Consider the following 25920-nt stretch of genomic DNA (forward strand, 5'->3'; position numbering starts at 1 on the left):
TCACTTACTGGTTGAATGAATAAGGGCATTCTGAGAGAATTTGGTGGCAGGGGGGGCGGTTTGCTAATAATCAATCAAGAACTTCCCTGGTTTCCTTTGAACAGAAAATTTAATATGTTCTATGATAGCTAATTCAAATATACAAACACCAAACACCAGTTTTGGATGATCTAGTTTTTTAAAAATTGTCTTTATTATTCTTTTGGTCTTCTGATGATTTCTTCTTCCCTCCTTCCCTCAAGGTTTTTCTCTATTCTGTATAGTAAATACATATTTTCTGCATAGAATAATACTATTGCCTTGTGACTATCAAGAACAAACATTGTAAAAGCCTATTTAATATGAACACAAGCAAAATCCAGCACCAGCATCTGTGCATTCATTTTATAAGAAAGAATATATTTTCTCAATATATTTAGAATTATGAATACAAGTATCTTGAGGAAACATAGTATATTACAGCTAAGTCAATAAAATAAGGAAACAATACATCTCTACAGGCCATGCAAATGTCAATAATATTTTATGGGGCTTGCAAGCTTCCCTCCTAAAATTCTCATAAGTTTTGATTTCTAAAACTCATATATGAATAAATTTTATGTTAAACTAGAAAAAAGAAGTCATGGTATGTAAACTCTATGCCAACATTAAGACCCTTAGGGAGGCAAACTCAGTATGAAGCTGTAATTGTCATAGATAACAGTAATCCTTTAAAAGAGGCTTAAAATAATTGTGCTATGAATTTTGTACTAGAAAGATGTTTCTTCTAGAGAAGAGTGAAATAAATTGAATTAGTAAAATACTATGATGATGCAAGCTATCTTAGTGCTGCGCTGTCAAGTTTTTTTGTTTTTTTGCAATCGATTTTTCAAACAGCATCTTAAATTCAGTTAACTGATTTCCAAAACCACAAACAGTGCTTTTAAATCTTGACTAGGAAGCAAGGTGTCGACAGTGATGGGCTGAAGGCAGGTAAAATAGGACAGGAAAGTACCCATTGAAGTGGGCAGTTAGTTTTGATGCAAAAGCTGATTTAATAAAGATACGCGTACAGACATTACTGGCTTTCAAAAGTAAGCAGAGATGAGAAGTGGAGACATTAGGAGCACATGACAAAATTCAGGATGTGTGAGATGGTGGAAATTTGATGAAAATATTGATTATCTTTCTCTAAGACTAGCCCGTCAGGTGGTTGAGCTGTGCATTGAAAACATATTAGAGTATCAAAGTTGATTTCTATAATCAGAGGGCTTTGCAGGTATAGTTACATGGCCACGTCAGGCAATTACATTTTCCAATAATTGTTCTAGCAACGCTACTGTGCTCTGTGATGTAACGGCACACTTGTGCTATAAAAGCCTAAACCAGCATCTTGATTTTAGCTAAGAAAAATATGTTTCAGAACCACTTAGTGATTTGTTCAAAATTTTAGGTTTAGGTTTTGGATCAGAACACGTTTATTTTTCTAAAGTTGTTGAACCCCCGTTTTGTTCATTTGATGAACAAAATGAAGATGCCTCTGATTTTGATTTAGTCATAATCTAATCAGATAAACAATAATTTACTGAAAGTCCAACTACAATGTGGCTAGCATTGTGGAAATTTCCTTGGAATATAAAATAAATGAATTGCACAGTCCTGAGTTGATAAATTGTAAGTTAGATTTTTGTTGGGAGAAGGCATTTACCCATAATTCAAAGATGGGGTTCGTTCAGGCAGAAGTTCTGAAATATTTTGGTCTCAAAAGCCCTATCTTCTCTTAAAAAAATACTGAAGACCTCAAAATGCTTCAGCTTATTTAGCTATGTCATTCAATATTTATCATATTAGACATTTAAACTGATAAAATTTTAAATAGCTATTTATTAATTCATAGAAAAATTACCCTGAAAACCAATTATGTGTTAACATAAAGCATATTTAAAAAACTGATGAAAGTGAACATATCTATTAATAAATATTAAAATAATAATTAGGGGAATTACATTGTTTTCACATTTTTGTAAATCTAATGTCTAGTTTATTAGGGGACAGCTCGATTCTCACGTGTGCCTCTGCATTACATCTTTGCAGTGTGTTCTTATGGTTGAAGTATATGAAGCAAATTCAGCCTCACAGAGGAATGTAGATGGAAAAGGGAAGAGTGTTTTCATAGCCTTTTCAGATGGATACTAGCGCAAACCTCAAAAAGTGATAGTTTCTTAAAGGTTAGTTGCAATGGGGAATGTGAAACTGTATCAATGGAGTTTTTGTATTCTGTTAACATTAACATCTATTAATGTATTTTGCTCTTCAAATGCCTCTTTTACCCATGCATAATTATTTAACACCAAACATCACTAGATGACAGTTATTCAATGTCAAAAAGCACACTTGTTCACATAAACAACAATCACACGGAAAATTATTTAAGTATGAGGAACTGTCAGATACACAGTGATGGATACATTTTTGTTTGCTCGGAGGTGGAATTTTATCTTTGGCAGCAAATATTTTCAATTTGTTTTCCTTAAAGTCAACAGATTCACTGTGTTCTTCCTGCAGAAAAGATATGTATTCAAAATGGTACATTTTTTAAAAATTAGCAATTTTGAGTGCCTCATCAAGGAGACTTTAAAGTAAAATTGTTTTTTTTACCCCCGAGAATGCATGGAGATGAATTATACAATGAATACTAATAGCTAAGGTTTGGTGCCATTGTCTTGATTCGGGATAAAGCATCAGCAGTTTTATTCACCACTGCCTTTGCACTATCAATGCAACTGTCAACACAGATGTTTCAGTATGTCATAAGATTTAAAAGTCATCCAACATTTGGATATTTCAGTACTTCTTGCATTTGTTGCCAAGCATTCGCGTGAAAGAAGATCTGTGATGATTGGTCCATGCTGACACTGAACGAATTCAAGGAAAATAAGCAAGCTTAGCCATGTCTGTACATCTGTCTATCTGTTAGACAAAAGTAAGGTTCTGTAGAAAGATATTAACTCTGTTTTCTTGTTTAAAGCTAAAACTTTCTATCAGCAAGTTACTATATGGTTGGAAAGCAACGGTGTCCTGGGTTTGTCTTTTTTTTTTTAACTACTTTTCAACCAGTAGACATTCAGCAATGGCAGCTGACTAAAGGCGTTGCTTTATTAGTTTCTCAGGTCTTATGTGTGCTTCTCCAGCCAATACAATACGATAACCTACTTTGTAACATGTTTCAGTGACTGTCATTTTTAATTTGAAAAGTGTAACAAATGACTTTTAGCTTTTGTTTTTGTTTTGTTTTGCAATATTATTTTTTGTTTATTCAAAATTTTCCCAAATAAAAAGTTATATGTAATAACTATATAATTATATAACATTATCTCATATACTTTTATAACTATTATATTAACATGTGTTATTGCACCATAAAATAAAAAATTATTATTTTTTTTAATATTTAAAGACTCATTGTAGACCTTTATTAGGAAAATCTGAAGACTTTCTTTCTCAACCCAACTGCACAGTTTAACATCTAACGATGCTGAAGAAGAAATTGGAATAACAGAGTCCTCTGACTCATGAAAGTGAAGGATCTACTCCAAAGAAAATGAACTAAACTCTAAATAAGAAACAAAAGTATAATGAAATCTGTTCTTTCCCAGGCTTCAGAGATGTTAAAATTTAACTGACTGTTATGCAATAGGACATTTTTGAATGGTATTATTGCATTTGTTCAGTTGTGGCATAATTTTGAGGTCGATCATTAAAGAAAAAGAACTGAATTTTTCAACCATAAATGTGATGAACTCTTTAAGATCCGAAAATTAGCTGTTACAGCTTTCAAACTAGATATGCAAAAGCCACCAAAGCATCTTACAAGGTAAATTGTCACAGTGGCTGGAGAGGCACACACAATACTGAGAGAGTTTTAGCTTTTAAAGAGCATATTACGTCTACATTTAAAATATTCAATACTTCCCAAACAATTACTTGTCTCAAAATAATGTTGCAATCAAACTGTCACAATAAAACTACCAGAAAATATTTTTCTTCCTAAATCACAATAGGGCAAATTATTGACATCAATAAAGCTGAAGGAAAGATAGCTTTTGTCTTCTTTTCATTTCTTATGTGAAGCTTTTTCATTTTATTCAGAGTAGATTTCTCCTTTCCATAAATAAGAGACTGCTTTGAAATATCAGTTTCATTGTTTTCTCAAACTTTGGATATAGACAGTGTAATGGTGATGGAGAAAGTGAGGTTTAGTCTCCTCCATCTCTGACAAATGTCCATCCTTCACAGTAAGAAACTTATATTATAAATATATTTTATTTCAGGGGAAATACTGTTAAATTTCATAATACTTACACTTTTATCTATGTGTGTGTATTTATAAAATAGGACAGAGAAATGTACTAATTCTAGCTGTGCTTCCATGTAGGCTCAAGACAAAATTCAAGATTTCAAAATTAGAACGTATCGGACAAAAATGGGGTTACAGGGATTATAGCAGGGAAAATTAAAGATAACATGTCATTTTAGTAGGATTATGAAACACTTTAGCCTTTGGGTCTCATGAAAGGGTCTCATGGACCCTAGGGGCCCTTGACCATAACTTCAGCCTTGAACAACGCTGGGTTAGGGGAATAATAGCTGTAATAACAACAACAAACAATCTAAAACCTCAGTAATTTCACATTATTGAAGTTTACTTCTTGCTCATTTAGCCTAATCAGGAAAAGGCAGTACTCCACACATTCATTTAGGAATTGGAGCTGATGGGGTTCTACGTCGTCAATGTCTGCCTTCTGAGGTTGACCAGGGGAGAGCAAAAGTGGGAGTGGATAATTTTTTCAAGACGTTTTTATGAGCCCAGCCTTCAAGTGAACGTCAACGCTTTGTCCACATTTCATTAGACATGGTATCCACAGGGATACCATGCAAGGGAGGCTGGAAACATAGTCAGCTGTGTGCCAGGAAGAAAAAGATGCAGGTTTAGTAAATAGGAGGTAGGTCTTGAATATAGCACCTAATTTGATAGATTTCCTGTGAGAGCCTCTGCATTGGAAAAGTGTAGGTATAAAGCATTGTACATATGTCAACAATATAAGAAAATCAAGTCGGTGTAATGTAAATTCAATAACAGTCAATAACATTTATTGTGCACGCACTCTGTCCAAGCAGTGTCCTCGGTCCTGGATAAAGGGAGGAAGAATAGACATAAAGGCCCTTGTAGAGCGTACTTCCTTATAGTCTAGTGGGAGTAAGTGGTCAATAAAAAGCTAACAACTGGCAAAATAATAGTGAATTGTGATAAAAGAAACCATGAAGGGAGAAGAGAAAGTGGGAGTCAATGCTGCCTTGGAGAGGGTCATCCAGGAAGACCTTTCCTCAGAGATATTTGAGCCAAGAACTGAAGAATGAGAAAGATTCACAGGTGCGGAGCCCTGGGGAGGGATGCTGAAGACAGAGAAAAGAGCAAGATCAAATTGCTGAGGAGGTGAACAGCCTAGAATGTTGTAGAAGTAGAAAGGATCCACGTGTTTTGAGAGGAAAGAGCAGAGATTAGCAGTCTAGGGTGTGTTGGCCCAGGTGGTCTGGGGCAAGAACACACAGGACTTTCTAGTCCATTACAAAGAGCTGTGGCTTTAACTTAAGGGCAATGGAAAGCCAGGAGCATTTCATGATTTGATTTGTATTTCTAAAAGTTTATTCAGGTTGCCTAGTGGAGAATAGATTTGGGGAGCTGTAGAGTAGTAGATGACTATTAAGTCCAAGGTCACTGTGCTTCTGCATAATAATTTATGTCATTGCCCTGGACACCCTGAAGCAATAAGTCAATCTCAATATTCTTAAATTCAGTGTAGGCTGTTTTTAAAAATTATTGTGTCGTTTATTTTCTGTCATTTATTTTGCAGCTCGTAGGGGCCATGTGTTATTGTGATTGTGATATTACTGGTGCCTAATTCAAATGGAATTGCAGAAATGATTTTTTCCTAAAGATTTTTTTTTAAACAATCAGTGCTCTCACCATTAATACAATGACAAAAATACATTTTCAATTCTCAGAACTGGAATTTCTCTCAACGTTGTCTAGCATGAGTTATAAAAATGACAAATCTTTGCCTTCAAACTAGAGAACAGTATACTAACTACATTCTCACAGGCAACAAATTATGTTGCTAACTACATAATCATAGCAACAGCCATGCAAGACTGAAGCATCCTCATCAAAAAGGAGATAGTGAGTAGCAATAATGACCATTATGAAAAATAGTAAAAAGGATATAATAAATAAAAAAGAATCCAGATAACTGGGGTAGGCAAGCTTGATGGGTGGGTCTCTTCAATACCAATAAAACTGCTTAATTGTGACAGCCAATCTGAGTAATTCTGTACAAAACTGTTATATTCTTGTACATAGTAGGTATTATATATACATTTCTTGAAAGAATAACCAAATATCCGTTGATTTAGATGAAGGAAAAAATCTCTGACAGGAGGAGGCCTGATCCAAATAAACTATGCTGTCCTCATTTCTATTTCTTTCATGGATATTGCATACAGATATTTCTTTCTGTCTTTCTTTTCCAAAAAAGCAAAAGAACTGTTTTCAAAACAGTTATACAAAGGAATTTGTATCTTGATTCAAAATTTATTACCACTGGTATTCTAATAGTGTCCTGCAATAAAGTGAGTCTAAATAGGTGATATAACTAAATTGTAGGGGGGCCAATCCAGGACTTTCAGATTCAACAAATCAGTGCACATTACTGTTTAAAAACGAACACACAAAAAATTAAATATTTTCTTTACTTAGTAGAAAAAAAAAAAAACCTGTAGTGACAATAAGTACCCTAGTAAAATCAGCCTGAGGTTATGGATTTGGTGCATTCACACACACAGATGCACTAGGAAGCACACTTAGGTACACACGGACACACACGCACACATGGTCTTAATATCCAGAACTAATTCTATACAGAAAGAGTGCTACCCTTTCATATTTCAGCCCTAGACTATTATTGAGTGGTGTCTTATGAAACATTTCTAACTTTGTAAGATTTTTGATTTATCACTACTACCATAGTAGCAAAGAGAAATTAAAATTCACAATCATCTTTTAAGTTGAATACCATGTGCCTCCAAGATAAATCATAGCCTCTGATGCCCTCACCCATAAATACGAGAAAATCAATTCAAAGTCACTGAGACTATAAGGATGTGTATTGTTTCAAAAAAGCAAGAAGCCCAGAGAAGTGCAACTCCAGACGAGGTGAATACAGGGCCCCAGTGATATTCTTAAGGACTCACGGTTCTCCATGGTTCTATTCTGCTCATCATAAGAGTCAGCATTTTCTTACCTTAGCATCTGTCAACATCACAAGTTGCCCACCACACATGATCCCAAAGGCGCCAACACAAACGTGACCACAACTTGAGCTGGGAAAACTGTATGCCTTATGTCTATTTATTATCAAGGAAAACGTTCTCAGAAGCCCTCCAGTAGGCTCACCTTTATGTTACCCTGGCTGTATACTGACCTCAAAATCAATTCCAGGAAATGGAAATGAGACTACCGTTTTTGGCTTATAACAATTGAGATGTTTCAGAGGCTCATGATAAATCAAGCTTCCCTGAAGCGCACAAATGAGCAGAGAAGGACAGATTCCTGGACTGGAGTAGATTGAGAAGACTGGGGAGAGACTGGATATTGAGTAGACATAGCAGAAGACTGAGTGGTAGTTTGAAAACCAGCATGGGATGAAAAGTTACGGTACAAGATTTGATGAAAACAGGATAGTGGCGTCAGCCAGGGGAGAAGGACCCTAGGATTTACATCTTAACTTTGTGCTTCCAGTATTTCAGTTGAAATTGAATCTTTTAAATCAGACAAAATAATTGTATCTAGAAGAGATGGAAGTTTACCCAAACCTTGAATTATCTATGGATACATTTTACAAAAACATCTGTTGTCTGATTATAAAGAAAATGAGTAAGATTTTTATTTGGTTATTAGATGAAGGAATGACATGGGGAGGTTTTTTAAAATGACTTTGTTTAATTGATAAAAATCCTGTAGTAATAATATTACATTATGTAAATTAACATTTCAGTCTTAACATTATCATGCACTTTTTATTTAATCATTTAATTTCCCCTAGTATGTTTTATAAGGCAGATTCCTGAATAATTTAATGGTATCTTACTCAACCTCATTTTAAGTCATAAATGCAGAATAAGACTAATTGTCTTTTTCTCAATTTTTAAGATCCTGACTTTAAGGACCTTGGAGTTTTGAAACCATTACCAGGTTGGTAAAATAGATATTTAATACTGTTCAGAGGCCTTTGTTTTCTGCTATGATATATACTTTCGGTTTATTACTCAAGCTCCATTTTTGTATGTTTGTTTGGCATTTCGTTATTTAGTGTGTGAGTTTGAGATGGGCGGCCCTGAAGGCATTGTGGAGTCTATACAAATTATGAAGGAAGGCAAAGCTTCTGCTAGCGAGGCCGTTGATTGCAAGTGGTACATCCGAGCACCTCCACGATCCAAGGTCAGTCTTAAGGTGAAATGCCGGTTTGACAGTTGGCTTGCAAAGTGTCTCCAGCGTGCACTGCTTTGAACCAACTGGACATGCTTCGTTCATTTCAGAGTGCAATCATAAGCTATCATTTTCTTTTAGTTTTGAATTGCAAATCGTCTTCCTCTGTTTAATGTAACTTCCAAGGTCATAAATAATATGGAGAGGATGTTGAAGAGCTCATTGGATAACCTGGATAAGAGACCCTGGGGTAAATCTACCTCTCTGAAAAATGCATTGAAATGTCATATATAAGCTATGGTTCTGAGCATAACTTATGTCCTTATTGTCAGTATCTGTAGTTTACTTGCTTTTTAACCTAAAATCATATCTATGGAAGAAATTGTCCAGGGCTCCCAAAGTCATGTGTCTCTGGAATATAAAATAAACCTGCAATAGGGCTGAGGGACAGTGGTGATTAGGACCATGAAGAAGGGACAGCGGGTCCTTAACTGCCTATTAAACTCCTTGATGATCATCATGAGAAAATGTTGGTCCAGCATCACCAAGTCCTCCATTTTCTTCATAATATGCCCAATATCTAGATTTTATGTTGATTACCTTGTTTTGTTTTTTTTTTAATTTTTTGGCCATGCTGCGTGGCATGTGGGGTCTTAGTTCCCCGACCAGGGATCAAACGTGCGTCCCCTGCAGTGGAAGCATGGAGTCTTAACCACTGGACTGCCAGGGAAGTCCCTGATTACCCTGATTTTTAAATGTTGACGATAAATTTTAAAAGTGGGAAACATTAGATGTATTAAAGTAAATATATTGTGGGCCAGATTCAGACTCAGATCACTGTTTTGGAAACACTTGTTTAGAACAACCCTATTCATTCTATTATGGATGTATCTTAAGAAATATTGGGATGAGTAATTTTGTGCCAGTAGCTGTCACAGGTTTAGAGTGTCTATTACTTGCTTATTCTCCCTTTATTGTCATCCTTCATTTATAGAATATAGTTACAACCGAGCTTTACTGATTTATTAGATTTGGAGTTGCCCATTTATTGAGGTTGAAACAGTTTGTTATTTAATTAATTGACTTAATGATGCTATAAACTCTCAAGCACTATGCTGAGGAAATGAAAAATTACGCTGTCCTCATGTTTCCAGCTTAATCCTTAGACAACTATGTATCAAAATAATCCATAGAATATGACAAGATCATTAAGGTATTTATAAGGTGTAGTAGAGTGAGGGAAAAGACCACATATAGCTGGTGAGGAAAATCAAAGGTGGAATCAAATTGCATTGCAGGGCGTCCTCTGAATCTTAATGAGAAATGGTGCCGTCAGGTAGACAAAGTGGGAAAGACTCTCCATGTAGAGTGAATAGCACCTGTAAGGTCATGGGATCATAAGAGAGCATGCTTCTTCAGGAATTAAAGTAACTGCATGTGACCAAATGAAAGCAGAACTATGGAGGTGAGTGGTTAAGCCGAAGGGTTCTGTCCATTCCCCTAAAGAGCCCAGATTTATCCTGAGTGCATTAGTGATACATGGAAGAGTGTGAAACAGGAAAGTGATGTGATCAGATCTGCATTTTTGAAAAACAGATTTTCCCTGTCTAGAAAAGACAGAGGTGTTAACACCTCAAGCTAGATACAAAAGAATTTGGTGGCTGGATATTTAGGATGAGGGAAAAATAAAACTCATCTCTGAGGGAGTTGGTATTTCAGGAAATATTTTTGTCCTTCTTCACTTGATTTCCCATGAGTATGTCTTTGGGGTTTGCATATAATTTGGAAGTGTGGAACACTTTCCCCAAACTTCTGGTAATGGAGATTCAGACCATGGTCCAAGTTCCAGCTTTGCCACTGCAGGTCTCTTTGCATCTGAACAAGTCTTTAAAAAGTTAATTGCATTATGAAGAAAGACACAGTGATTCCTCCTTCAAAAAAAAAATCCAAGGCTACTGGTGACATAAAACCCAACCCACTACAAAGATGATGTGAGAGCTGATTGCAGTTTATTATGCTCCCTTACATAATCTGTGGGTTCACATGTGCTATTTATTTTCCTTAAACTCTATGAGTGAAAGAGTTTTTAGATTTTTTTTCAACAGGGAATATTTGAGTCCCACCTCATGGTCATAACTAGCACCTTTGTCACCTCAGTGTCAAAGAGACAGTTTCTATGGAATTGTAAACACACAACCATTTCCTTCCAGCTGGTAAATAGACTGTCTTCTGTACAATTGCAGAACAACAATACCCAGTGTACCTGCCTGTTACAGAATTTGGCATTCCGTGACCCAAAGGGTAAGCCGCCTGCAGAGCTGGACAAAGATGGCTCTATTGTGACAGGCTTTCTCTGTTAAATTAAAGGTTAGGGGATAGGAAGTGGCTTTGAATAACTGTCGAGAAAAGCAAGAACTGGAGATGACAGCCTATGTGGGCTTTCTATTTATATGGAGTTCCTAGCAGCCTCGGAGAACAGACTATCAAAGCACAAGTTAAACCTGAAATGGCTCATGCGAATATTTGAATGATAACTAGTGACAGAAACATATTACACAATGAAAGTGCTAAATAGCTTACTGGGGTTCTATTAAAATTTTCATCAAGTGTATATTGCTTCTCAGCCTTTTCACAAACAGAAAATACAATATCTTATATTTCCTTTGTTTGAGAATTGTAATATAGATGATCGCCTTTAATTAGAATGTGATTAACCCAGATTTCTTAGAAACTGGAATACCAGAGCCAGAAAGAAAGTTGGAAATCCGTTACTGATGTGCTCCTTTAACAGATGAATACGGTGAGTCAGGATAGTCAAGTTGGTTAACGATGGGATGTCGAAATATGCCTCTGTAAGCAACACTTTGGTTTTCATACAGATTCTAGAGCAAGGGTAGTAGGAGAGTGTTATGGTGTCTAGTTCTGGATCTGGTCCAGTAAAGAACCACTAGAGAAGACTGTTGGATGAGCCAATCTTGCTAACAATGTTAATTTCATGAAGGCTGAGACTTATTTCTCTCTAGATACCCAGTACCAAGAAAAATCTGTCATTCAGTTAGAACTCGTGGAAAAAATAAACTGATGTATATACATCTAGAAAAATGGACATGGTGACAATCTTCAAACATTTGAAGAACTGTTAGGAGACAGAAATAAGAGGATAAGGCTTAATCTGCATGTTTTCAAGTACTGCAATTTATTTGTGTGCTTGAATCTAGAGAAATATTCAATATAAAGAAGGTTTTTGTTTTTTATTTTAATAATGGAGATGCCCAAAGATCAAATGAGAGTCCATGGGAGGAATCCAAGTAAAGTTTGGCAGGGATTTTGTATAATAATTAAAAAGTCAAGTAATTTTTTGGCATAGATAATATTAAACTCCTTTTAAGACCAAAACATGATGAATCTATGGTAAGTAACTGCTTAAATATTTGATTAGTTAGTAAAAGGGCTGAAGCCAGTTCTCCATGTCCTGACTCGAAGTCCAGTGTCATGTCACAAAACCACACTCTTTGGGGAAATTGTCAAATTTGTTAAGACAAGAAAATAAATAAGTCAAAAGGCTTTTAAAAGTGTATACATGAAGATAATTAATTTAATGATTAAGGTCTTGGGAGAATAAAACTAGCTTTTATTAATTATCTATCATTTAAAACTTCAAATTAATTTTTAAATGTTACTTAATTCAAAATACTTTGATTAAAATTAGGATAAAAAGCAGAAAAACTTGACAAATACAATAAATCAATCTTTTATAGTGAAGTTGAGTTTTCAGCCTCATATGACCTTAGCAAAAAAAAAACAAAGTCCAGCTCACCAATACTTCTAATCTATAGATAATATATGGGCATTGTTTAAAGCTGCTCAATTTGTGGTAATTTGTTATGGGATCAAGGAGAAAATTAATGCAACAGGTGAAGGGTGGCAACAATAATTGATTACAATGATAAGTTTAGGGATTCTAAAGATTGAGTCTGCCCTTATTATCTCCAAAATGAAAATACAAATTGGGTAAACAGATAGAAAATCTTAACTGATTAGAAAACTACCAATGTTATGGTTCAACTTTGTTTTTAAATGAAATCTCAGTTTTGTAGCATCAGATTTTGGAGGGTTATTCAGATGGACCGGAAATATTTTGATACTTGTCTGTGCACGCCAGAAAATCATTTTAATATGGTTGTGTCTGGGTTTGTTGTGCGGGGTGTGTGTTTTTTCAGTAGTATGATGTTCTGGTTTTTTCCTCCAAATAAAGTGCTACCCTCTAAATTCATGGGCTATCCTACCTAAAATTATAAGGCCTGGCAAGTCCAGCCACAAATAAAAAGCAACCACAGAAGTCCTGGGCTACACGCTTTTTAGAATGTAGCTTTATTTATCAAAGTGTAAAGCAATATGGAAACCGTGGTTAGTGTTTCTCAGACTGTGGTGTATTTAATTTGTATTTATCATGGAGAAAACTTTTCTGGCAAATCTTAAATAATTGCGCCAAACAATGTTTGTATTTTGCATATCATTGTGACATGAGAGGAGAGAGCCGGTTGAATGGTTGCTATTACACGTTTGTAAGAAGTATATTAACTTAGTAAATCGCTAGCTAGATTTACTTGCTTTAAGTATACGAAAGGGATTCTGCTCTCTACATTAGTGTGATTTGGAAGACAGATATTACTAGAAATTGTTTATGTGTTCTGAAGCCTCCCACGTCCTATTCAATAAATCATCTTGTCAGCTCAAACTCTTTGTGATTGATTAGAAAGAAGAATGCATCAAAATGATTCACGGAGAGGAGATTGTAATCTGACTACTTTACTGGAGTTATATATGATTCTGTTTATCACTTTCTCTTTTCTTCAGCAGAGAGACTAACGAGCTTTCTGTGGTTTTCTACCTTAAGTAAAAACATTGTCATATGGCATTCTTCCCCTTAGTAATATTATGGCACAAGCTCTAAGCTGATGAGATATCATTTAAATCCTAATGTAGGGAGGGTTTTTATATGATATATACTATAGCTAGTGTGGGAAAACTTGATCACTTTTCTGGCTAAAGGCATTTGGCTTTTGCAGTAACAGCTCTGTACCCAGTAAAGCTAATACCCACTGGAATATTTTATTTCATTTTTTAAACTATTAAAAAAATTTTTTTAAATGATTGAATGCTTCAGAAGTGAATATATAAAATCTAGTGACTGTAATCGTTCACTTCCTCTATGAATAGTATTCTGTCTAATAAGAATAGTCTTTAGATACAGAAGTTTCTTAGACTTCAGCCATTGCCCTTCATGTAAGAATGCAAACCACTCATCTCCCGTGGAAGTTCACACTCTCTAGAACTGTCAAGTGAGAAAACATGGGCCAAATATGCAAATTGTCTTTCTAACTACAGCAGTATTCTTCTATAAGATAGTCTTATTTTTAAAGAAAATTTAAGACAGCCATTTACTTCAGAGAGACACATTTATTTTCTGTGAATGTTATTCATATCTCAATCGTCAATATGTTTCTTAGCCCCTTTAGAAAAATAGAAATGGTTTTGCTTTGCTTGTTTATTTGTCGATTTTGTTGGAGTTTGTTTTTATTCAAGACTATAACTTTCTTTCTGGAATATCGGTCTTTGAAAATTTTCAAAAAAATTATATGAGGCTGCAAAGTTTGATACTAAGGAGAAAAGTGTCAGGCATATTCAATATGAGTTCAATACCAATCTATCAGTAAAGGGCCTGTGTCACTTTGAGAAAGTTACTTAGCTTTTCTAAACCTCGGTGTGTTTTTTCATTTTAAAATAGTTATAATGATAGTGTGTATTACTGTTGAGAGATTTGAGTGAAATAATGTGTTAGCTCAATGTCTTAGTTATTGCCAGTACATGATGCAAATACTAAGTTAGTATGTTAAGTTGAGTTTCTGAAATAATTGTTCAGACATGTTTGGCCACTGAATCACTCAACCTGAAAATGTCACAGGATCAAATATCTTTCTTTCTTGAATTAGTCAAACGATTACTTTATTTTTCTTTCTGTGGGGATGGTGTTTGCTTTTTATAGCTTTGTAAGAACATTGGAGGGAGGGGTTTTCAGTTACCCTACTCAGTGTTTTCTCCTGTTAGTAGCTATGTATGTTTACAATTGTAATTGCGTATTCTTTTGAGGTCTAATAAACTATGTTGGAGTCATTGTATAGTATTTGAGAATATAGATATATATTTGATTTTTGTTGCATTTAACAACTTCTTCACTTTCTAAGAATACCTAGATTTTATAGGTATTTACACTTCTTATATTTTTATAGTGTTTTCAATTTGTTTACTTTTATTCAGGATGGGGCTAATGAAGAGCTCTTTAAAACAAAACTTTGGGATTTTAATACTATTTAAGGCTCTCAAGTTGATTTACTTATTTTCCTTGAGCAAGCTATTTTGTCTCCTGTGCTCCAGCTTCCTGGTAAAGGTCATCTAACTACAGACCCAGTTCCTTTTTACAAATCCTTGTGAAAATTTGAAAAACAAACCAGTTAGTAGAAACTTGGAAGGTTTAACATTTTCAGATATGCCTTCCTAGGGTGGACAATTTGAAATTTTCAGGATGTAACATTTGGTTGGGAAGAGTGGATCCAAGATGGGCTACATGAGTAATATTTGAACTTTTCATAGAATAAAGCAAAGCAGTGACGGAGGAATGAAGAACAGGCAGGCTTTCTTAGGCTGTATGTTTTATAAGATTGCAGTAATGGCAGTTAATTTAAAGTCAGTATCAAAGTATTTGGGAATTTTGGGATAGCTTCCAACTGAGATGTTACAGATTGCATATACATGAAAACCTGCTCACCATGCAAAGCATAATGAAACTACAGTGCTTTCCATTGTTTCTCAGTTTTGCCCATTTCCCCCTATTTTTCTCTTTTTGTTCTTCCTCCTGAGAGTTATATGAGGACTTCCTGCCTTGGGACTCACATTTTATTTACACTCAATTCCTTATAAGTCTGCAACATATGACGTATATGCTTTTATGTCATAGTTTAGAGTTATAAATACCTTGTTTTGAAAATTCTTGCATGTCATTTTCTACTGCAAATAATAAAATGTCAATTATTCTATGTAATTATCATGATTTATGGCACTCAAAACAAAGTCTGGTGTATAGGTGCCCAATAAATATGAGAGAGATGCTGAAAAAATGAAGTTAATAAAGAAAACAGAATTTCCAATCAGTAGGTCATTAAATGTACATCCGTGCAAATTTTATGGAGTGAGTGCTTAACATACATCACACATGGTGTAACACTAAGAATCAAATAAGTACACCACCACCCCAGCTTTTCAGGAACACACAGTTTAGCAAAAGGTACATATAACCTGTAACTAAAGCTTAAAATATGTTCAAAATACTTTAGCACAAAGGGAGAATCATGCCGCTGTGGTTGGGGAGTGGGAGGAGTGAACATTCTTTTTTTAATATTATTATTATATAAGTTACAGGTGTACAGCATTATAATTTACCACCTGTGTACTCTACAGAGTGGTCACCACCACAGGTCCAGTTACCATCCATTCCCATACAGTTGACCCCTTTCACCTGTTTTGCCCACCCTCAACTCACTTCCCCTTTGGTAACAACTAATCTGTTTTTTCTATCGAAGAGTTTGATTTTGTTTGTTTGTTTTATAGATTCCACATCTGTGTGAAATCATAGCGTTTGTCTCTCTCCACCTGACTTACTTCATGTAAGCATAATACCTTCAAGGTCCATCCATGTTGTCACAAATGGCAGGATTTTGTTCTTTTTTATGGCTGAGTAGTAGCCCATTATACATACATATTTATCATTGGTTGAATTAATTGTTTGTGATTTTTAATGCACATTTGTGCAGAGTCAAATAATATCTGTTGCTCTTAAAACAGTATGTCTGAAGCAGTATAATATTGTGGAAGGATTATGGGCTAGAGAGTTGGAAGGAACCTGTGTCTAATTTGCAGTTTATACCATCCGAGTCTGCATTTCCTGAACATGACAATAAAAATGTGCCGCTTTATAGAGTTGTTGGGAGTATTTAACAGTAATCTATAAAGTAGGTTATGCAGTACTTTTTACTCATTAAGTGTTAATTTAATTTTTATTTATGTGGACTTAAAATGCCTTGACCCTGTTGTGGTGAGAATGATCATAGATTAGCTGTGCTTTTTGAAATATTCTGAACCTCAAAAATGAAGCAGCATAGTTATGTGAAATAATCTAAACAAAATAAAATCAGAGACTGTCTTTTGAAACCATTTCTGTTTTTGTTTGATATTAGTACAAATTATTTTTTTCCATGAATTTTTGGAAGTACATTGAAGCCACGGAACTATCACAAAAATGTATCAGGAATATTTAAAACACATTTGTGCTGATTAAAGTAAAACAGTGTGTAAGTATGAAAACTAATAACTGATTCCAGATAAGCTATGAGAAGAAATAAGGATCATTTGTGTAAAAATACTCAGCTATGGGAACTGGTACATTTACCTAAAGAAAGGACAATAACATTTGAAAATAATTTGAAACACAAGTTGATCTGAGTCATACATCTTTACTTTCCACAGGGAAAAAATAATAAGATTGATTGCAATCAAGACTGTCTTGTGAGACAGAAAGAGAAGGGACGTTCTGGTGCTTAGTGAACTACTTTCCTATATTCATTCTGGGAAATTATCCTATCTTTGTTGTTTTACAGATCTACTTACGATTCTTGGACTATGAGATGCAGAATTCAAATGAATGCAAAAGGAATTTCGTGGCGGTGTATGATGGAAGCAGCTCCGTGGAGGATCTGAAAGCCAAGTTCTGTAGCACGGTGGCCAACGACGTCATGCTCCGTACAGGTCTCGGGGTCATCCGCATGTGGGCGGACGAGGGCAGTCGCAACAGCCGGTTTCAGATGCTCTTCACATCCTTTCAAGAACGTAAGAATCTCTGCACTTCACTGTTTATCCTTCAAATGTGTCAGATGATGCAAATCTCATAAACTGTTCATGGTGTTTTCTTCATGCAGTTTGAACACAGCAGGCTGAGCCTTAAAAAGTTGTTCACATCGCTGAGATTCCCTTTCCTTCACTTTGGCCCAGGGACAGGAGAGTTACCTATTACCTTTTGATTACCTATATCAGCATATGCATCATAGCCTTGCTTAAGACATTTCACACTATTCAATTGGGAAATTATGAATTTTGTTTGTCTTTGGTTTAGCTCTTACCAAGCTATGGAACTGAGGCAGCAGCTTCCAATGAAGTTTAAGTCTTAAAAACCTGCATAGAGATATTGGGTAGGTTCTCTTTAGTAAGCTTCTCTTGCCGTCCCATTGATTTCAAATAGGTCTGTGACTACAGAGCTCCTATTAAAGTAGGCAAAGAGGGAGAATTGCTTGGGAAGAGAGTAAATAGAAAAAGTTCCAGAAAATAGTTTAAACGGTTCAATGGATGACACCCAGAGTTATGGGCAAAGCACAGAAAGTTTAGAAAATCATGTTCTAACAAATAATGAATTATATTAATAGATATATGTTTGAACTGTTCTTTAGAAGCTTTGAATAATTCATGTTTAATAAATTTATACAAATGAAAAATAAACCTAAGAAATTCAGCTTCAAGGAATCAGTACTTTACCATTTGAAACTATACATTTTTTTAAAAACAGAAAAGACAAAATATTTTTGAAATGTCAAGGATTTCTCAGTGATAGGCACAGCAGTCACTGTTTTTTCAATTCATAAATGTTAAATGTATTAGACAATTACTTTGTATCATAAATAAACAGTTTGGGCTTTAAATTGCTCTTTAATTACCCAGTTGGAGAATTCTAGGGCCCCAGAAGTACTGAATGTCACTCAGTCTTTCTAAATCTTGATACCGTCACAGAGTATGTTAAATCTCCCACCCAAGATTATTGCAGATTTCAACAGCATGTTGCTATCTATGTCTTCGTTTCAGGAGTTGATCAACATGTTAGAACGAGTGCATCTTTATTTCAGCAAGGTATCTGGCCAAAAAACCCTCATCATTTTCTTGTCTAGAATTTGAAGAAATTCAGGCTATAAGATAGCACATTTGGTATCCGGTCGATTGTGCCTTTGGTGAGGCGCAGAGTGTACCTCATTCAATATTTTTGTCAGTCTTGGATAATCACAGATTGAGAACTTTCTAATTTAACACATATGGAAGTTCTAGTTAATATGTCAGTTGATATAATCAAGTTTTTAAAACTATCACAAAAATATGCAATTTTTATCAAAGCTATGCCATAAAATGTAGTAAGGATAAATTAAAATATGTATTCTTACGTTTCATATATCAAGTAAAGAAACTCTGACTCCTAGGACTTCCTAAGGTTTTATTGCATTCAAACTCAACATAAGCCAATAATTTTTTAAATAATTGACAAAAAAGATCTAATGCAGTATTGGCTTATATTAAGGAAAATGCAATAAGCAGCTCAAAGAAGATACTCCTGTAGGAAGTTGCCCTGGTCAAAATGCAAATTGCATAGCCTGTTCTCTTCTGGGTGTTATTACTGAGGAGAATAGTCATCTATTAGAAGAGGCTGACCAGGATGCAGAAGCATCTAGAATCATGGGAAAAGGGCAAAGGAGAAGGAATGTTTATCTTACAGATTTCTTTTGTTCAAAATGTGATAAGTACCTTACACTTAGGTGGGTGATATGGATTAATGTTTGAGAGGTAAGATTAATGTTTGTTAAATTAATTATAGGAAACCATTTGAGTGTAATTTAGGAAGAAGAAATGTCTAGATCATAGGAGCTGCAATATTCCAAAATTGAATGGGTTCCCACAGAGGATATTTCACAGAAGGATATATGAGAAATGGGTTCTCATCGGGCGTGAATGGTGTAGGGGAAGTGTCTAGGTTGGACAGGGGAAAAGGAAGACTAGCTAACGTCTAAGGTCCCTTTCATCTCGAAGATTAAGACCTGTGAGACTTTAAAATTCTGCTTATATAAGAAATGGTGAATTATATCATACTGTGTATATATCATTAGAGATATTTTTGAGCTAAAAGACAGAGTTTTCATTCTGTAATTAAATAACCCCTGGAAGTCATTCAAGTGGGTGAACTTTCAGTGACTAATCCAAAAGAAACAGGGTATTGTCCCTAAGAAAGCCACTTAATGTTCCTACACAGTGGATGGATGGATTATCACGCTCATCTGAGTGAGTATTACGTAGCAGTTTCCGTGATTATCTCATAAATTTACGGGAAGCTTTGATTGAAACAAATTTATCCTCTGTGTCATGTTGCCTATGCAGTTTTGTTATGATATTTTGTTTTTTCTGCCTTGACTAAAACTGTGCAGAATTCTACTATTACATGCCTACTATCAAAGTCAGCATGTGATGGAGTATATGGGTATAGGCTAAGTATTTTTGCTTTGAAATCAAGGTATTCCCGATAAGAGAGGAAAGGTTTCAAAACAACAGGAAGTTGACTTCAATCAATTCTTTTATTCAGAAATGGGTGATTCTAATCTTTATTCCACATACACACACATATGGAATAAAGATTAGAGATGTGAATCAATGACCAGCTTTTTCTTACTCAAATAATGAGAAATCACCTTGATATTTTTCTTGGTTCCTATGTTTATTAGATGGTATCCCCCGTGCAGTGTTGAAAAGTGCTTAGGGCATATTCAACACTATTCTAATATCTGTCAAAACGTCTTATATTAGGACCATAGGATATTTTTAGGAGTTAGATAAGAGCTTAGAAGCCATCTATTTCTATCTCAAACATTTTATGAATTCAAACAGAAAAAGAAAAGACCCAGGGAAGTTAACTGACTTTCCCTGAATACCCTCAACACCATGCTTAATGATTTGAAAACAGCACGGAGGCAAGAATGTAAGACCTGACTAATGGATGCAAGTGGGAATATATTTTCAACTCATTTTATTTTTACATTTGTATCTGAATAAATTACAGTAAAGGGAAAGGATGAGTGTATAAGAGAGAGGCGTAGAAATTCTTACTATGAGTCATCCTACTTTGAGGTTTCACAGGCACCTTAGAAGAATTTTAAAAGTCTGGATTAAATGCCAACATTTGCAACAATGAAAAATATCCTCTAATGTAATGGGAGGAATATAAGATCACTGAATTGAGAAGTATTTACCTTCAACTGTGTCATGAGAAATAACATCTTCCCTATAGATAGATCCTATAAATATCATACTCCTGCCCCTACTGTCTTGCTAACTCTTCACCTCAGCCTTTTCTCAGCTCTGCCTGAGATTGCTGCCCTGATTAATGGTATCACACTGCTGTTGGCTGCTGCTAAAAAAATGTTTAGAGCAACTTTGAAACCTATCAACTAGAGAACAAACAATCAGTGTTATCACCAAATAGGCACTGTCTTACTTCATTGGATTATAGTCTTTTTAATACTTCAAATGGCATTTTGTACTCAGATTACTCAGAATGCTGAGTCCACTCTTAAATAATTCATACAATGGAGATGAACGCATAGATGGGCACCCGAAAAAGACCTCAGATTTTTAGGTATTAATTTTGGATAGTATTCGCTAAGAAAGATGACTTATTTACACTTTAAATGTATTCTGAAATGAAGAGGAAAATGTATTAACCACTGCGACTAATTTGCTTTCTTGGGTCAAAAATCAACAATTATGAGGGAGAATCACGGTTAGAAACACAGCTGAGGATAAAGAAGAATGGATCCAACTTGAGATAAAGACGGAATACTTTGAATAATTCTCACATTGATATTGAAAGTATGCTATATTTTATTTTAGTGACTCAATTTAAGATTGCCTATAAGAATAGAGTTTTACACATTTGCATCACTTTTTATAAAGACGTTGGTCTTGCTCTAAAAAAATCATCTAAAAATTTTTAAATTGATTATAGTTAGTGTAATTTCAATGTTGAGCATACTTAAGAAAATGCATGATCAATTATGATAGAATTGTATATTTAACTATTGTATATGTATAATGGAGACATTAGTGAAATGTACCTCTTCACATTGAGTCACAAGCCAGATTTTCTGATCCAGCCTTTTCCTGAACACACCGTGAATTTGCAGTAACTAGAATGAATGAATACAATAGTAATATCTCATTGTGACTTCTGAAGTTCTACCTTCAACTGCTCTTCGGCTCTTATTTACACCATGATAAAATCTCAATCACTTAATGCTTGATTAACGGGCAGCATATTTCTGTTAAAAACAGACATGCAAGTAAAAAGAGATGAAAAGAAAATTGTTCATTTTAAAGATGTGGGAATAATGTTTACAATAATTAGCTAAAATGAGATTATGTATGTCGTTTCATATCAATTTATGGCAAAAGGCCATAGAGTCTAAACTACAGATTTATTTACAGTAAAGAAATATACATACAGTAGTATTTAATTTCAAAGAGGAGTTGAATTGAAGGATTCTGTGGAAGGCACAGAATCCTACAATATCTTTTGTAATTAAATTACATTCTATGGCAAAAGTTATTTTGCAGATGTAAATAAGGTCTTAGTCAATTGATTTTGAGTTCATCAAAAGGGAGATTATCTTGGGTGGACCTGACCTCATCAGGTGAGCTCCCCAAAATAAGGTGAAGCATGAGTCAGAAAGACTGCTGGCCTGGAAGAAGAAAGCAAACAGGTATGTTGTGAACTGCCTGCCTGTTACAGGGGTGAACTCTAGGAGCTGAGAGCATCCCTAGCCATTGACTAGCAAGTAAATGGGGACCCCAGTTGTATAACTGCAAGGAACTGAATTCTACCAACCACCCGAATAAGCTAGGAAGACAACCCTGAGAACCAGATGAAAACCACAGCCCCAACCGATGCCTTGATTTCACCTTGTAAGATTCTAGCAAAGGATCCAGTACTTGGGCTTCTGAAATTGTGTGATAAAAATTGGGTGTTGTTTTAAGATATTAAAATTGGGGTGATTGTTACACAGCAATAGAACACTATTGCAGATTTTAGTACTGTATGTGAGATGCTGCTATAACAAAACCTAATAGGTGGAGGCGGGTTTGGGATCAAGCAGTGATCATAGGTTGGTTAAATTTTGAGAATAATGATAGGAAAAGCCTAAATTGCCTCAGACAGAGGCAAAAGACCCCAAATAGGTGGATAATAATCAACTCACAGCAATAATATTTAATTTTCCCTCTAGAAAAATCTAGGCAAAACACATTTACAAGTTTGGGGTAAATGCTAAGATCAAAAGGCATTATATTCTGTATATATTTCAGCAAGGAAAGAAAATTGTAAGCGCTAGAGGGAGAAATGTGACCAATTACAACGTAGATTTAAATGTAAATTGACATTTTATGGGTATAGATCTCCATGCCTCATCATTATGAATTGGTGTATTTTTAAAAGATTAAGACCACTTTATTAATACAGGAATTATTTACTTATATATGTCTTATAGCAGTGTAAATACCAGATGGCATAGATTTAAATATCAACAATACACAAAATATGATGGGGAAATTGCTGACTATGTGTCAGGTTTGGGCATATCTCAATAAAGTAGACATAAAACACACTATGGGTAAGGGAACATATCACTATATACAAATATACAAAATTCAAGATGTATTATTATTTAAATGTTTACATTTAATTTAAATTAAATTTAAATAAAAGGGAAAAGCTGAGCTGGAGGACAATTAGCAACATAAAGGATAGGCAGTGGGCAAATATTATTGTCCTGTAAAGAGTACAGATTGTATGGTGTGTAATCTATAAAACCACTGAATCACTATGTTGTACACCTATAACTACTATAATATTGTAAGTCAACTATACTTCAATAAAAATAAATAATAAATAAGCAACAATAAATAAAGAATACAGATTATATAAGACAGTAAGAAAATGTTATATAACAATAGAAAATGGGGCAAAGTAAACAGTTAATTCATAGAGAAGCATAAATGGCCTACTGGTATAGGAAACAAACACCTATTCATATTAGTAAACAAAAAGACATAAATTTCAATAAGAATGAGACATCATTTTCATCTGTCAAATTGTTTTAAAAAATTAGCAATGATGAAATACCCAGTTTGGGAGATGGTGTGGTGAAATGAAAATTTATGTATGCTGGCAGGAAAGTAAAAGTTTTCTTAATTTAGCACTATATATCAAAATTCTAAAACAGGTAAAAAGCAAAAATAAGGTCTTACCTGTTGATCTAAAAAATGAATCTAAGAATAGATACTAGTGGTGAGAATGTTTAGAATCATTTAAAAAATGAAAATTGCCTAAATGGTTTGGTTAAATGGTTCTTGAAACACGCCTATATTCTTGTAACTGTTACGATGATGTGTTAGATGGATACTGACAATGAACTATATTAAAAAATAAAATTCTAAAAGCGAGTGGCAAGCAAAACACATGTACATTACAAATATATTCTTGTAAACATGTGTGAGAAATATTTAATATACAGTATCTATTATATATGTAATACATATGTGTAGAAGGCAGTGCAATTAACTGATTATTTTTAGGATGAGGCTTATTGATTATCAGTATTTTATGATTTTTCTACAACAAAAAGTTGTTGTTTTAGTAAACATTTTTAAAGTAATAAATATAATTTGGTGCGACGTTCTGAAGGGATTTATTAAATCTAGGAAAACAAGATATATACATTTTTTCTTTTTTAAATTTAAATATATTTGATTTACAATATTGTGTTAGTTTCAGGTGTACAGCAAAGTGATTCAGTTATATATATACATATTTTTTATCAGATTATTTTCCACCATAGGTTATTACAAGATATTAAGTTATACATTAATTTCTTTATTGGGAAAATTAAGATTTATTTATGATTTCAGAAAATAATAATTGGTCATTGGAGGTTTTGTTGGAGGGGTGATAATTATGCAACAGCTGAGGATACCACATTTCTGTCTCATAGCATACTCTTTTAGACTTAATAGTCACTACAGCCTACGACAGAATTTCTCCACCATTTACCTTAAAGACACACTTAACTGAGGGCTGATTTACTGCATGGCAAATGGTGATGGCTAAGCCCACATTTCTGCAGGGTCCTTAGAACAATAGAGGTAGAGTAGCATCAGCCCTTTCTCTCTCAGGTGATATGAATAAATCTTTGTGTGCTCTGATATTTTAGACTATGTAAATAATTAGAAAATGTTGCTCTTAACACATTTCCCAGCTAATTGTGACTCACAAATTGTCAAGGTGTCCTGGTTCCAAACTGTTCCTCTTCCACCTCAGAGATCTCTTTCTTCCCTTTTCCCACTTCTGACCTTTCCTTCCCCATTTTGATATTGTGCAGCCATAGCTATATCTGTGGAACCTAGGGGGGCAGGTCTCTGATTACCCTGAGAAATCAGCTACGAGTTTTCCTATTGCTGCTGTAACAGATTACCACTCACTTAGTGCCTAAAACCACATAAACGTATTATTTGAAATAGGTTTCCCTGGGCTGAAACCATGGTGTCAACAAGGCCACCTTCTAGGGGAACTCTAGGGAAGAATACATTCCCTCACCTGTCCCAGTCTCTGGATTCCTTCTATTCCTTTTTCAAAGCCAGCAAGGTATCATCTTATCTCTTTTTGCTATGTTGTTAAATCATGTTCTGTCCCTTGGAGCTTCTAAATTCCTCTCGTGAGGACGCCTTTGATTACACTGGCCCCTCCTCGATAATCCAGGCCAATCTCCCCATTTTGAAATCCTTAACTATATCACATCTGCAAAATCCCTTTGCCATAAAAAGTGACATTCACAAGTTCTAGGAATTAGGGTGTGGACAAACTTGGGAGCCATTATTCAACTAAACACAATAGGTTCGATATTTTTATTATTATTATTAAACTGACAAACTCTTGTCTGAAATTATGAAAACATAACTTAGTTGACTTAAAGACCAACGGTTCATAATGCCAAATGGTAATCGTATATCTAAACACATGTTCCCTTCATTCCCTACCACTGAATAAATATTCTTCTATATAAAGAAATTATTTTAAAATTAAATATCTTTTCACTATAGCAAAATACAAAAAAGGAATGTATCATGAAGATATCAATATGTACTTTTTGGCAAGTATACATGTGTTTGGAGATTCTAAGATTAATGTTAATATTTTAGAAAGAAAATCACAAATCTGGCATTTGAAAAAATAATTTTTGTTGTTTAAAAAATACGAAATAGGATGAGAAAATGTGTAAAAGCATGAATTTGGTGCTGGTCAACTACTTTTTCTATTTTCCTACCTGTAACACCTTGACATTAAACGTGAATTCTCCAGAAAATGAGGAATCATTACAGGACAGCTGTAAGTTTTAAATATATGTGTCTAGAACAGAGCAAATAGTCAATAGATG

At 34.6% G+C, this 25920-nt stretch overlaps 1 protein-coding gene across 1 annotated transcript in view; it reads left to right on the forward strand.

Moving 5' to 3' along the window:
• The window catches only part of NETO1 (neuropilin and tolloid like 1), an 86033-nt gene that overhangs the window by 45110 nt on the left and 15003 nt on the right, over positions 1 to 25920 (forward strand). The window contains exons 5-7 of the mRNA XM_061169818.1: positions 8246 to 8287; positions 8406 to 8533; positions 17233 to 17461. Coding sequence (XP_061025801.1) covers positions 8246 to 8287; positions 8406 to 8533; positions 17233 to 17461 — 399 coding nt within the window. The remainder of the gene's footprint in view (positions 1 to 8245; positions 8288 to 8405; positions 8534 to 17232; positions 17462 to 25920) is intronic.

Source organism: Eubalaena glacialis, chromosome 15 (genome assembly GCF_028564815.1).
Source record: "Eubalaena glacialis isolate mEubGla1 chromosome 15, mEubGla1.1.hap2.+ XY, whole genome shotgun sequence".
Taxonomy (NCBI): Eukaryota; Metazoa; Chordata; class Mammalia; order Artiodactyla; family Balaenidae; genus Eubalaena; species Eubalaena glacialis.